Source organism: Larimichthys crocea, chromosome XV (assembly GCF_000972845.2).
Source record: "Larimichthys crocea isolate SSNF chromosome XV, L_crocea_2.0, whole genome shotgun sequence".
Taxonomy (NCBI): domain Eukaryota; kingdom Metazoa; phylum Chordata; class Actinopteri; family Sciaenidae; genus Larimichthys; species Larimichthys crocea.
In genome coordinates, this window is record NC_040025.1 from 16,211,741 (window position 1) to 16,227,039 (window position 15,299).

Genomic DNA, 15,299 nt, shown 5'->3' on the forward strand with positions numbered 1-15,299 from the left:
TGAATTGTCCTCTCAGGTTGTTTAGTATGTAGATATGAAAAGCATGATGATGATGACGTTTAAACATTACTGATGATTGACAGCTACCTGTAGCGCTGCGGGCGTGTTGCCCTGCGGGTAGCCCCGCCCCCGACGCCCCCTCCTTGTTTGTGTTTTATCAGAGGAGCGGACGGCAGCACTAGCAGGCAGCTAGCTCAGCCGTTTAAATGCAGCCGGGGCTAAGCTGCCACACATCACACGGCATTCACACAAGAAGATGTTTTAACTTAAAAAAACAAAACAAAACATTTATTTCTCCTCCAGGGCTTTTTTTAAAAAAGCCCGAGCATACTGGCATGATTCCGGAGAATGGAAACGGACGACGTGTCGGTTAGAGAGCAACTTTTCCACAACCGTGTCCGGGAGACGATAGTAAGTAACGCTGGGCTAACTCAACTGTTAATATGCAAAATGAGGGTCGACTAACAATACAAACACTTACTGTGTCAGCACAAGAAAGACACGTCGTTTAGCTGTTTGTTTCACGTCACTTATCGATTGTTCAACCGTGAATTTTTAAGTTGCCATTGTGTCATTTTTTCCCCCAGCATTGAACAGCTGTATCTGTATCAATAAGTTTTAGGTTACACACTTTCTTTTGACAGTTTTGCACACATGTTAATTATTACAGGATGCAGCTGGCCATTAACTTAACTCGCTGCTGCAAGATAAAGGAGCTTACACTGCATCTGTGTCTGAGTTTGTAACGACCTGGGCCTCCTTCTCAAAGGACTTCCTTTTTTGCCATAGTTTGATGCCCTTCTGCACATTTTCGGTGTTCCTGTGCTGCTTAAAGATGCATTTAACTTGTACCAGTGACTCTGCTTTGTGTAACACTACCAGCATGTTGAACTTCAGACTTTCCATTTCAGTCCAGTTACAGCACAGCACTTTGGTACCGACCTTTAACCCTAAAAAGTGCAATCAGCCCTCATTTGCAGTCAGCTTCCTGAAATTGAAGATATTGCTGATATGGTGTACAACATAACTTTTTTTTTGTTTTATATTTAGAGTTAGTGGTTGACTTATCAATTGGCTCTACTGTACATCGATAACTCTGGTACTGTACAAGAGCATGAGGTTACAACACAGCACCAAAATGTTTTTCTCCATTTCAGTTTTCAAGTACACAAAGACGTTTCCACACTGTGACTAGATCTGTCCTCCTACATCAGGTATAGGGATGCAACGATTATGGATTTTGGATTAACTTCTGCAGAAAAATCACATTTTCACAATGATAAAGCATTTATTTATTTCTCATTTATGGATGTCTAAAATCACACAAACATTTTTTTGATTGGTTGTTTCGCAGTTTTAGTTAAAATGTAGGTGTTATACCCTCCAAGAGTTACATGCTGTTTTTCTAACCTGTACAATGCTCCTTTTTCCTGAGAGATCAACCTTCAACTCGCAGCTACTTTGTTGATTTGAGCGTTTAGTAGCAGACATATATCTTTAACTGTGTAGTTACTCATAAAATCAGCTTTACACAATCAACAAATGAAGTGCTAATATTTATTCTGATGCCCTTGTTCTGTCATTGTCCCTTTCACATAAAGACCTAATGCTATTAGTTGACACCCCCTTTCCTAAGCCACCAACTGGCCTCAAGTCTCCAGCTTACCATCTCTCCCAGTCAGCAGCCCTTGCATCTCTGGTTATTTATGGCTTTTGTCCAAGCTTATCATTGATCAGCTCTTTCTTGAAGAGAAGAGTATGTGGCAGGAGTGTAAACACTTATGGTATCTCACAAAGAAAGGCACTGATAGTGTCACATACACATATGAAAGGACCAGATAAAAAGATGTTGTAGATATTTTTTTCGAAACAGAACATAAAATGACAGAGACAGGAGTTGGCGGGGTGTCTTATTTGAAAGTAAACTAATTTGTTTAGTATATGACAAGAATGCGAACATTCTTAAGGGTATATATACTTTGCCTCAATACACTCGACACTTCTTTAATACTGGGTGATGCTGTGGCTTTGCTGGTCAAAGTTCAGCAAATTTGGACTCCACGTGAAGAAAAGATGCAAATTCATGCATGTGTGAGCGTACCATTATGCACAAATACTGTATATAAGAGGCTAAAGTTAAGCATCTTATTCAGTCAAGTTGAGGTCTCTAAAAAACATGCGCAAATCAGGTGTTTAAAACATCACTGCTCCATTTGTAGAATAAATAGAGTATCATTTAATCAAGCATCTTATGAAAGAAGATGATTATCTTACCTATAACCTAACCTATATTTTTAACATAGGTGAGACTTGTTATGCCTGAGCATCCAGAAACTGAAAACCATTCAGATGTTAATATAGTGTGTATACATACATACATACATACATACATACATACATACATACATACAGTTAGGGAGATCCTTCTCCAGAGTTACATACAGAACATATACAAACATTGCAAAGGTCAGGGCCTGTGGCTTGAGGAGTGCCTGCAGTAATCTAAGATAGGAAGGGTCAAATTAGGAGTACTCCGTGTAATATATTGTCTGACAAATTGTTACAGAAAAATTGTAAAACTTGGCCAATATTTATGTGAAGTATTGATTTTAGACAGCTTTTAAACAGAAAGCTCAAGATTGGTGCCAAAGTCCCACAAGTCAATGGTAATTCTTTTGGCCAAATGTTGCTCACAGAGTGTCCTTAAAATGCACGGCTAACCAAAACGAGCAGCTAATAACTGGGAACACTCGGTTGTAGCCAGATATCTGTCGTCGCTTGTCTTGATGCAACACTGTAAATAATATCAGATAAAGAGCATCTGGCAAGTGTAACAAGGGTGTATTAAAGAAGTTATCTGCGTGAGATGGTGTAAACGTTGCTGTGCCAGGAACACACACCCATAACATGCACCTTGAGCCCAGAGGGATCAAGACAGATCAGTGATCAGTAGAATAAAAGGAACACGATGAACAGAGAAATGGAACACCCGGCATCAGTACGCACTAAGATATCATGTCACTCTGAGAAAAGTTGTTTGAGTACCATGTTATCTCTAGAAGATAAGGTTGATTAGAAAATAAAGTGTTTCTATGGGAATCACTTTCTGGAGGAGTTTTGAGAGACACATTAATAATCTTAATTCTGCTTGAATAAAATCTGCTTCTGATTTTGTTTTAGTTTCTAAGGAGATGATGTAAAATGGCTTTGTTGGAGGGGAAAAACAAGAGCACATTGTTGCTGCTTTTTCATTTTCTGGCATTACAGGTCACACTTGCCTAACTGGATTTATAGTTTTTTCACTAATCTGTCAAATATTGGATGACATGTTCCAGTAAATTGATCAAAACTCCTGACACAACATACTGTACTGCCCACTTTGTTTTGGATTAGCATTTTACGTTATTTCTGGCTGTTGAATTCATAGTTCTTGCCTAATCTATCCTCTTACTTAGAGAAAACAAAGGTTGGCATGCTTCGCCTGAACGTGTTTAGCTGGACAAGAGGTTAGGGGGCCCCTGAAATAACACCCTCGAGGGAGTCCACTTGACATTTTGCAAGGATTTGTTGTGTCACTGCCAACCTCCGGCTCCTGTGAAATATTACAGGAACCACAAGGTTAGACAATATGTGAAAACCTTTGCGCTTCATTGTGTTTTACTTGAATCAGCACAAAGATGTTTAAGTTTTTTCTGTATTTTAAAATGCTGTGCGTGAACTGTGAATTCTGGGACCTTGTGATCATCCTTTAGTAGTCTGTTAAGTGCTGCCAGTTCTCAACATTGCCAATCAGCATCGAGTTTCCCCACATCGAGTATATGGACTAAAAGGTTGTTGCTCTGCTTCTCCACCCATGTCTCACCCAGTACTCATCCTTTGTTCCTTGATTTTCATTTTGTCAGATTAACCATAGAAAGGTCCTCACCAAATTAGATGTCATTGAACAATTTTGCTGATCAATCGGCTCATGAGTTATTGTTGCTGGAAAGTTTTTGAGAGATATCCATCAAGGTAAGGCGTTATGCATTCCTGTTTAGTAGGTCTATGCGTGACTAAAAAATATGTTGGCCTAATGTGGAAGTCACTGTAAAAAGTTTGGGGCTCAGCCAGGGAGTCTTGAAGAATGTACAGCAAGCCATTATTATTGTGACAGTTAATGAATGACAGATAAGAATTTCGTTTTCGCACAGTGACAGTGACTCACTTGCTGCTAATTGCCCCATTGATTACACAGCTACTTGTTAGAGAAATCATTTTGTGTCAAATAATTAATTAAAAAATAATTTTGTTGATTTTAAAAATGATTTTATTGAGTTGGCTGTAGTCCTCCAGAGTCTATGATCAGAACTGTACCCACAGCACTAATTTGATATACAGAAATACAGAAAAAAAAGTTGTAATTGCTCATAAAGTAGAAACACCAGGTTTCTTATTTTGGTAGGTTAACTTTTCTTTTGGTACTTGTTTACGCTGATCTGCACAGATTCATGTGTGATGTTTTTGATTTTTCCTGGCTACATTTTCACTGTAAAATGGGTCAACATCTTGCACCTCCTGGAACCATACAGGGGGAGGGGTATATGCCCCACCACAACCCCATTTGTTAATGTACCATATGTCCCAGTGATCCAATACCCCTTTTGTTATGGATGTAGAATAATAAAAACATTGATGTAGATGCATGCTGTCACACCATGAACAGCTTTAATGTAACACAACTTTCATGGTACCCATGGTAGTTAAGAGTTTATTTCTAGGCTGTTTTTTCTTGCAAGGACCTGCTCATGTTTGTGTCCTTTTAAGAAACTGGTTTTTAAGAAACTGGTTTTGAACCTGTAAGTATTTTGTCACATTTCTGTCAGCCTTGAGAGAGCCTCGCTCTCCTTGTTTGTCACTGCTACTACCTCATAGACAAGCTTCTACATGCTGTACATCTATTTACTTACTGGGTTCCCTCTGCTATGCAGAATTATTTTTTTTTAATGACTGACATTAGGTTTCATATCAGGGTTAAAAACAAATGAATTCCCCGTTGCTGTGGTCAGTGGTGAGGTCAGAAGGGTAGAAAGTGTTCAGGAGCATCTGATGTCTTATAATATTTATTGACACTTGGCCAAGGAGAAATAGAGACACTCTCAAAGTGCATCAGAAGTGCCTGATTCGGTCTCACATTCTGCCGAACTCATGCTGGTGGATCAACTTTAAACCCTTCACATAACACCACAAATATTTATACGCTCAGAATTAGCCAAAGAGAATGTATTTACCCATGTGGAGGCTGGAGGCATTGTTGTCTGTTTACGCAGATTGGAAATTCAACAGCAAGCTTTCTATTATATCTAGGAAGGCAGCAATAGGAATGCATGTATCTTTTATCTCTCACAAGTTTTCATTGTTTTCTTATTCTTGAAACATAAGTCTAGCATTGTACAATGATATGTCTGTCCAATTATTTGATCTGACGTCACTTCCCCACATATTTGAGTATTCATTTCAGTGTGTGTCTGAGAAATGACAGGGTGTTTACAGACTGTCCATTGTGGACCAGAGTGGAGGTTGCACATCTTCACTGAGATGCGGCTCTTTTTGTTTAACTTTCATTGTCTCCTCATGTTTGTATAGAGGTCATGCAAGCATTTTACTTTGGTCTTTGGGGTGAAGCGTTATGAGCTTTGCCAGACAACAAATTGCTGAGTGAATATAGGCTTAGCCTAAATTTGTCAGTAGATTTAGTGTCATGTCAGACAATGATCTTCAGAGGCAGTATGGGGGCTATCTGTCACTGGTATTAACCCTTCTTTCTTTTTACTCCCCTTAATCCTTCCTACTCTCTGTATACTGTCACCCATTGCAGTCTTTGTTGGAATAAAGTGGTAATCTTCAGACTCCATCTGTCTCTTCTCTTGACTGTGGAAAAATAGTCATCAGTTTTTTGTAGCTTGTTTTTATTTCTTGCTGTTTATCTGCACGAAACTAAAAACAATATTCTATGAGGAACACTGTGTTGCTCATCACTAGTACCAGACAGTTTGTTTGCAGCGTTGTACTTTCTTAATGCAATTGGCTGTTTAAACAAGTAAAATAAATGACATTTTCTCATTTGTCCATGTTCTTGAAGTGTGCAAAACAAAAATGACACACCTATGTTTTCTTTTTTTTTCTTTTCTGTCTCTCCTGCAGATCTGTGTACTCCTGTTTACATGCCTTTACATGGTGGCCTACCTCATACTTACTCACTTCAAGAAGACTGCTGAGTTTGTCACAGGTGAGTTTTAAAATCACTCTCTTGTTAGATATTAATAGGTGCACCACATAAAGACTCTCCCTGTGAGAAAGATTTCCATCAAAGGCGCATGGAGAATTGCCAGGAGGGGAACTGATGGTGTTGACAAGCATACTGGTTACATCTGTGTTTTGGAATTTGTTTTCCACAGAGTATGTAGGTGACACTTTTAAAGGAAGCACAGGTGTTGTTTAGTTACTATCCAGTTTATTTTGAGTAAATAGCCTCTTGCTTTGGTAGGTGAGGGGTTGATGGGTGCAGGACGGGGTCTCATTTTAGCCTCTCTTGAAGATATATCAGAAAGCTGGATGAGTTTCAGATAAATAAAATGAAAATGCCTATTTCACAAACTGTACTCATTTTTAAACAATGTTCTTACTTACAAATATATTTTGTTTTGCATGCAAATTCTGAGTTGCATGTGTCTGCACATTAATCTGTAGATATGTTTAGATTTTAATAATAGCCATGTACTGGGTCTGTTTGCTTACATATAAATATAGTTTACACACTGCGAGGATTGTAAATTTCGATGCAAGGCTCTGGACCTTGGTTTGGAGCATTCCAGAGGTGCAGACAGCATGTTATGTAACATGTAACCAGCTCCAGGGAGTATCCCTGTGGATAAGGATGGTGGAGGGGCGGTGAAGTTGCTACAAGATAAACATAGTGGAGGTGATTTTTGAGTTGTAGCTGAAGCCCCCTCTGTTTAGACGAAAACAACTCAAAAGGAGATCTTTTTGCTTGCAACTAACATGAAACTGACTTTATTTGTTATTACTGGTTCTTTTGACAAAGTATTTGTTGTGGTGAATACAGCTGAGTACAACCTACCTCGTGTGGTTGGACAATGTGTTCTGTATTATTAAAACGAAAAATGTGTTTAAAGTTCTGCAGAGCGACTCGACTCACGGTTACATAATAAATCCAATAACTGGCCACTATTGGAAGCAGATGTAGGATGTCCAACTGGCCCGCGCTCTCTGTTCTGCTTGGGCTGGGCTGGGTTGAAACCTGGGACATGGCCAGCTCGCTTTTTTTCCCCATTATTTTTGATTGGAGGGGGAACCTGCTATGCATTAGTGCACTGTTGTAAATGTTGTATAGCAACAACTGCAGAACTGTTGTGCCCTGTAGCTAAATGACGATTGTGCAATACCACTCAACAGGGTTGTTTTTGTCATTGAGGAGCCAGGAACTGGTTTTTGCTCCTCAGGCTTTATTTTATTATTAATCAGCTATGCCAGCATTTGAACTTTAAAAAGTTATAGTATCATGTACTGAGGTGTGCATAACTTGGTATCAAATAACAGCAATTCATACAGTATAATTCTGTTGATCTACAGCATGCTGCATGATACTAGTAAGTATTTTAGGCATGCAGTAACACACATTTAGAGAAAAGTCCCCTTCCTCATATGCTCTCTCCACACTACTAGACACTACTAGAGTCATGGTCTCACTTGAACAGAATGTTCCTAACATGCCGTCCCCAACCTACTCCCCACTCTGAGGTCAACGAGACTTTTTTTTTTCATCGTCATATGGACTGCTTCTATTACTGCTTTTCCCTATATCTGTATACATGTATGTACACACACTGTACCAGACAGATTGCACCTTTCTTGACAACACAGACTTGCTCAAGACTATCTGACTGACCTTTAGAATAACCCGTTAAAGTGAAGTAGTAGAAAATGAATTAGCTATGTAAATGGCAACTTACCCTTATTGATACACATTAATATACCCTCAACATAGATATAAAACCACATAGAAGTTTGAATTACTTTTGTAAAACGTACTTGTTTCTCTCCTCTGTTTCAGATGATATTGAAGATGCCACAGTCAACAAAATTGCGTAAGTGAAATCCTCTAATGATTAACTGACCCAGAGCAATCTGTTCTCACTCCTCTGCCTTTGATTAGTGTCAGTGTGAATGGTTGAGCAGATACCTTTAGTCAACGTGACATGTGTCTACGCCTAAGGCCAGCTGGATGTAGATTTATTGCCCTGTCTTATGTGTGCCTGTGTAGTTATGCAGTTGTTGGCTGGGATGGGGATTGTCAGTGTCACTCTGCCCTTTGTCCCTACACGCTGGCACTGTATTACCTTATCCCTGGCCACCATAGCCTTTCACCTAGGATGTGCTCTTTAGTTAAACACAAGCACATGTGTTACCTCACTAATGGCTGCTCTTTCACCTTCTCCCAGGCTGTGGTTGTGCACCTTCACTCTGTCTGTCGCAGTGTGCGCTGTGCTCCTTCTCCCCATCTCCATTCTGTCCAATGAGGTGCTGCTCACCTTCCCACATAGCTACTACATGCAGTGGCTCAATGGATCTCTTATACACGGTACACTTTATTGTTTTTGTTAGTTGACAACACCAAACAATTGAGGCTGTCTGAAACTGGATCCGATTTAATGAGGATCACTGGCAATGACCTCAAAAAATCAATACGCTGCAGGCCTGGCATGTGTGCAAACAGATCATTATTATGGATAGACTGGCTGCGTGCTTTGCTTTGGTTTTATTTAGGTTTTTTAAAACTCTAATTGAAAACATGACAAACTAAGATGTAAAATAATAATTATGGAGCTCAAAAGTAATCTAGACTTAGTAGTAGTAGTAGTAGTAGTATAGTCTCATATAGCCTCGTCTTTTCACATTTTTGAATTCCTTCTAGTTGTTGCACATTCACACGTTTATTCATACACGTGACTTAGTAGACAGTATTGTCATTCCACAGTACATTGTTTGGCAGGATTATACCTCACAGTGGTTGACAGTGGTACTGCCAAAGTGCTGCAGTTTTAACCCTAATATGTTTGCAATGAAAACTAACATCTCCTCCTCTCTTGTCAGGTTTGTGGAACCTAGTTTTCCTTTTCTCCAATTTATCCCTGGTCTTCCTCATGCCCTTTGCCTACTTCTTCACGGAGTCCGAAGGATTTGCAGGGTCCAAAAAGGTACCAGTTTAAGCATTATCTCACAAAGACGTTGCAATTAAGACTTAACTGTGAACTGACAGCATCTGTGTGTGAACCCGTTGATCACACTATCTGTTTTCTTTTGTGTAGGGAGTCATGGCACGAGTGTACGAAGCCGTGGTGCTGCTGTTGCTGCTGGCTCTGCTTGTGCTGGGCATTGTGTGGGTGGCCTCAGCCTTCCTCCACGACAACATTGCCAGGAAAAGCCTCTACGGTGATTCACATGCGTCATAGGTCCCTTGGTGACAACTGGTTTTACAGTTTTTAATATTGTTGCTTATACTCTTTCATTCTCTGAATTTCAGACCTGTGGGAGTATTACCTTCCCTACCTGTACTCAGGCATCTCTCTGTTTGGGGTGTTGCTGCTTTTGTGTAAGTATATCTCAATTACAATGACTTGAGCAGATAGAAAGTGAAATGTAAGACACTTCCTTATCACCACCTGTCTGTGTTCTCTCCTTAGTGTGCACTCCTTTTGGGTTGTCCCGAATGTTCAGTGTCACCGGTAGCCTACTGGTCAAACCACGGGTGAGTAACAGACCCAGTGACTACAATAAAACAGTGTCCACTGCACATAGAGTAGCCTCTGCGTTGTGGCTCAGGCCTGTAGTTTTAATGCTTTTTGTCATCCTCAGCTGCTGGAAGATGTAGAAGATACTTTGAGCTGCACCACTTTTGAGGAAAACTCACTCTCCAGGAAACTGAACTGTGAGTGTGTAACAATAAACACACTCCTTTGCCATTTTTTGATGATTCAGTTTAAAACTGACTAATGACTTTTTGTCTCTATCCTGTGTTATTGTCTGTTTGAAGGCGGCAGTACGTCGTGTTGGGTCCAGCTAAACATGGAGGCAATGAAAAAAGACTACCAAACAGTTCGGAGCCAGCGCATCGCCCTGGGTAAGATTGACTGAACAGGCTGTTCCCTGCTGAGCTCCTCTCACAGTGATTACATTGTATAGTCATTTGTTGCTGCACACTCGTTTATTGTTGTCGCTTTTCTCTTTTCTTCTTCCTGCTTTCCTCACAGAAATGCGTAGGAAAGCATCCCCATGGCAGCGAAACTTGGGCTACCCACTGGCCATGCTTGTGCTCCTTGCACTGACGGTACTTTCTGTCTTATTCTCACAGGCTGTTTAAAACTCATTTATAAACACAGATGGTTGTTAATTGTTGTTTTAATTACTGTGTATGTCTTCAGGTGATGTGTGTACTGATGGTCTGTTTCAATGTATTGGAATTACTCCTGGATGAGACGGCTATGCCGAGAGGAATGGAGGTGAGGATTCAGTCAGAGCATTTCATGCTTGGCGTGCCACAGCCAGTCATCTGTGTTCACTGATGATTGTTATTTTTGTGCGTTTTAGGACCCTCACCTGGGGATGGCCTCCTTCTCCATGTTCGGCTCACTGGGTGCTGCAGTTCAAGTAGTCCTCATCCTGTATCCTTTTATCCCATTCACCCATGAGTGTGTGTGCACAGGGTTAACTAGTCGTATCAATCTGGCTGTGACTGAGCCACTTACACACTCCTGATATTTGACCAGGGTGTGATGTTGATTCATGCTGTTATATTCATACATTAAACATTTGTTTAAGTGCTGCTGCATGCTTAAGCACATTTTCTGAGCTGTGAAAGAAATGATATAACTGTTTTGTGATGAAACGCATCAATGCTGGTATTAACTTTAAAACATTTTTAATTTTAAGTCTAATGTTGACAGAGTCAACTGTTTAGGACTAATTTACATCTTTGACAATTATATTTAAATATAAAATACTGTTAACGCTCTCTAATCAGACTTGGGTGTCCTCACCTTAGAGTAAATGTAAAACCGCACACGCTTTCAAATGTTTGCTGATCGAGACACATCATTTATTTTACACAATTTTTTTTTAGTTGCTCTCTCTGAGCCATTAGTTTAGCTATAACTAATATATAGAAATGGTTACTAGCACTTGTGAATGTGCATCTAGTGACTTCATGGTTAGCTCAAATGGCTCTGACTATCTGCTCGCTGTTCCTGCTACAATAAGCAATGGTCAATCACTCGAGGTCTCGTCCCCAACAATGCTTGTCCTGCGCAGATCACTGCTGTGTTTTTTAAATTTGCTGAAAGCAGGGAAGCAAGCAGAATTTCAGGATGCAGTTACTCCTCAGTAATTTACTTTCTGTATGTTTATTATCTCTTCCAGTGTTGTCCTTAAAATGTAATTTCAGCTATCTGATGGTGTCATCGGTGGTGGGCTTTTATAGTTCTCCTCTCTTCACTGGCCTCCTGCCTCGTGCACAGGACACCAACCTCACACAGGTATCGGACAGCTAACCTCTACATGTGTCTTATCTCACAAACCAGAAGCTAGTGACGTTCTGTGTTCACTGCCTTCAGTAACCTCTACATTTCTGTTCATTTCAGATCATCGCAAACTGCGTGTCACTGCTCATCCTGAGCTCTGCACTGCCAGTGTTTTCACGTACACTTGGTAAGGACTTAACATAAATGGCAGTCTGTGTCCAAATTCACACTACACACTAATTCACAGGTTTTATTTTTAATGTTGTATGTTCTCAGTAGAAACTCACTTTACAACATCAAGTTATGTGTAAAAAACAAAACAAAACAGGATGCATACTGGGAAATTCTTGTCTGCTGTTGATTAACACTGTTGTCCCACAATGCAGTGCACAAATGAAAGTAGTATGCCACTTACAGCTGTTAAACATTATAGCAAAATTGTGGATGGTGGTGTGACAGTTCAGAGATGATCATGAGTATTTCAACCTGTGGAAAAACTCTCTGCTCTTACTGATTTCTTGTATAGTAACTGCAAAAAGAGAATACTTTGATAACTTGGTATAAAACCCGTAATGTGTACAGTTGGAGTTGAGTTGCTCTATCAACATTTTACTTGTAGTTTTAGTGGTGCCCACAAGAGGGCGGTCGTATTCCATGAATAATGTACCTGCAGATGAGGCCTGACTTGGGCGGTTCATCCACTCAAGTAAAACATGTTCTTTTACTTCTCTTCTATCACATTAGGCATCACCCGCTTTGATCTACTGGGAGATTATGGTCGGTACAACTGGCTTGGGAACTTTTACATCGTCTTCCTGTACAACATGCTGTTTGCTGGCCTCACCTCTGCCTCCCTTATTAAGACAGTCACCTGGGCAGTACAGAGAGAGCTCATCCGTGCCTTTGGTCAGTCTACTTTTATTTTTAATTTGAATATGAAGCAAAGTTAACTTTAACATGCACATATTTTTGTGTCTGTGGGATAGCGCTGAAATTCATTACAGTTTGGGTAGCTGTGTCATAAGTTTTCCCACCTTTGGCCCCATTTCCCTGTGGGCTGGTCTCTCTTCCTCAGATAGAAAGAATACAATTCTTTCAGGAAAGTGTAAAGGGACAAGAGGAGAGTCAGGTCCCCTTGGGGACCTCGAGGCACACCGCCCTAGACCCCTCGCAGCACACACGCCCTCTACCCCTCCACCCAACACAAACAAGCGCTCAGAGCATAGACACGCCAAACACACACATACACGCAATCCCCTTCCTCACAGTACAGATAGCATCTCTGCACTGTGGCAGCTCTCCTACACTTTCCCATTGCCTCCCAACTCACTTTTGTTCTGTGATTAATCGACTTTCATTTCACCCAAATCACTATTTTTCTTAGCGTTGCAAGTTCAGTGCTCCACCTTAATGATTGTGTGTGATGTTATGGTGCTTTTTTCTTTTTTCCGTAGGCCTCCACAGACTGCCTTTAACTGTGTCACGCTCCACCGTCCCCTTCAGACTCCTCCTGGCCAGTGGACTGTCTAAAATCCAGTGACTTTCCCCCCTCAGCACTGCCCTTCCTAACCTTTTATAAACCCAGCCACTTGAAATGTGCACCTGTTGGATTCAAAACATTCCCGATTCAGTCTCTTTGACTGTGAGAAAGTGACGAGTCTGCCTTCATTGTCTTCAGTGGGAGCTCTGCTTGAAGCTGTGATCAATATATCAGGGTCAGTTATTTGACTGCTAGGACAAATACTGGTATAAGCAATTAGCTGAGTCATGCTTACAAATGGAACATGGGGAAAAGGGATTTAAGAAATATTGGCAGTCATGCCATAGTGGACAGTAACAGAGCAATGCCCCCACAAAACCTAACGCCTAGTGAAAAGAGGATCCAGTGGATAGCCGTTGCTCTGTTGACACATGTAAAAGTCAGCAAAGTTATTTTGAAATATCACATTGTAACTGTGACATAATTTCCTCTTCCTGCTCCAGGTCGATTGAGTGCTCTCTCTTTCTCCGTGGCTTCCCCACACTTTCCTCTCTTGGGTTGTATCACTATTTTAAGATTGGAAATCTTGCTTCCATGTGTTTGGTGGTCCAGTCTGCAGTGTTATGTTGATTAATGAGAGGAAGTTGGTATTGGAATGTATTTGCAGGTTAAACAGGGAATATGAGAGTGTGTTAATAGTCTTAGAGCTCTCTTACAAACTCTGTTTACTTGTAGGATTAAGAGCATTTTCTATGGTGATATCATTGAGCAGGGTTTTTACTTTGTAGATGACAGTAAGCTCACCGAGTGTGAGGATTACTCTGATTTTCAGAACAATACACTAAAAAGAAAGCTTTACACTTTGTCTTATGCAATATTGTTTTTTTAATGCCATGTGTCTCTCACTTGGGAGGAACTTCTGCCTTTTGACCAATCAAACTGTGAATCATTTAAGAATTTGTGTGGGGGAAGTGCAATATTTTATAAGCAAAAGCACACTTTTTAACTTTACCAAAAGTAACTTGTATGCTTTCTTTTTCATCTCATTCCTCTTTGTTGGATATCGGGTGAATACTTAGTATAGTTAGAATGTTTTTCAGTAGGCAAATATGACTATCGATCCATGTAATCTGGTGTCAGTTGTTTCTATATTTTGATGACCGAACCGATTATTCCGTTATGTTCATCAGCTGTATCTCATCATACTCAATGTGTTGGTGAGCCTGTGTCACCGTTTGCCTTTGCTGCTGTATCAGCAGGTTATTTAGCTGTTGGTTTGACCAGCAGGGGACAGTGTTTCTCAAACCCAACACCAGCCTCTGTGTTGCGTGAGACTCTCTCTCTGGTTAGTTTATATGTATTATATACGGAGCACTCTGAGGTTTACTCATTTCACTTTATCTGGGATTTTTTTTCTTTTGGTTTCTGGGAACACGCATTTTTATAATGTACTGTTTTTATCTTTATTTATGGGCATTTTGGGATCTATACTTCACAAGTCGAGTTAACATTTGTTAAAAATGTTGAATGTGATGCCGCTGAGACAAAAAAAATCTTTAGAGTTGTTCTCAAAGATAAAAAATGGTGTTTATTGTTTACCTTTGAAATGCTCTGATGTTTCAGGTTTTCTGAATTTTTAACCATCATTGTTTTATGAGAAGAAAGCAATAAAAATTGTCCTGTTTTTAACTTCTTTGTCCTTTTTTTGATACACAACAAGGTGACTGACTGTAAACGGTTTCTTTGATGCTGTTAACATGCTTGTTAAATTTCATGAAATGTAACTACATTGTGACTTGTGTGTGTGTGTGTGTGTGTGTGTGTGTGTGACTGGTGAGGGTATCTGTCCTCTACGTCCCTCCACCCTTTTGTTGCACTTCTTTAATCAGCAGGAGAAGAAAGCCATATTTTGGCTTGTCTGTCAGCAGTAGCCAGCCACGACGCCACTACAGCCGTAGCCCACGCTTTCCCCACTCCGATGCAACTGCCAGATAAAAATCAAGAGGAGAAGCGACGTTCGTTCACATTCACTCCTTCATGTCTCCGCCACCCACTCACCTCTTTTCTTCCATCCCTTTTCCTTGCCTATTGTTCATTTCCTCACCTCATTTTTTTTTTTTTTGCTTCTGAAGTCAGTTCAAGAAAACCCTGGCTCTGATTAATTTCTCCCTCTTGATTTTTGTTTGCATTTCTTGTTTTGTTTTGTTGGATGTTTTAATTAAGCTTATTTGGTTTAGGTTTTGTTT

General features: G+C 40.3%; 1 protein-coding gene across 1 annotated transcript; it reads left to right on the top strand.

Annotated features, from left to right (window-relative positions):
• Positions 1-100: 100 nt before the first annotated feature.
• lmbr1l (limb development membrane protein 1-like) lies at positions 101-14,742 on the top strand. The gene is made up of 17 exons (XM_027288800.1): positions 101-411; positions 6,181-6,265; positions 8,111-8,144; positions 8,499-8,638; positions 9,151-9,254; positions 9,366-9,489; positions 9,581-9,649; positions 9,741-9,805; positions 9,913-9,985; positions 10,091-10,177; positions 10,308-10,384; positions 10,479-10,556; positions 10,645-10,718; positions 11,498-11,588; positions 11,694-11,760; positions 12,318-12,479; positions 13,028-14,742. Exons 1-17 carry the CDS (start codon positions 349-351, stop codon positions 13,111-13,113), a joined length of 1,479 nt encoding a protein of 492 aa, XP_027144601.1. The 5' UTR covers positions 101-348; the 3' UTR covers positions 13,114-14,742.
• The last annotated feature ends 557 nt before the right edge of the window (positions 14,743-15,299 follow it).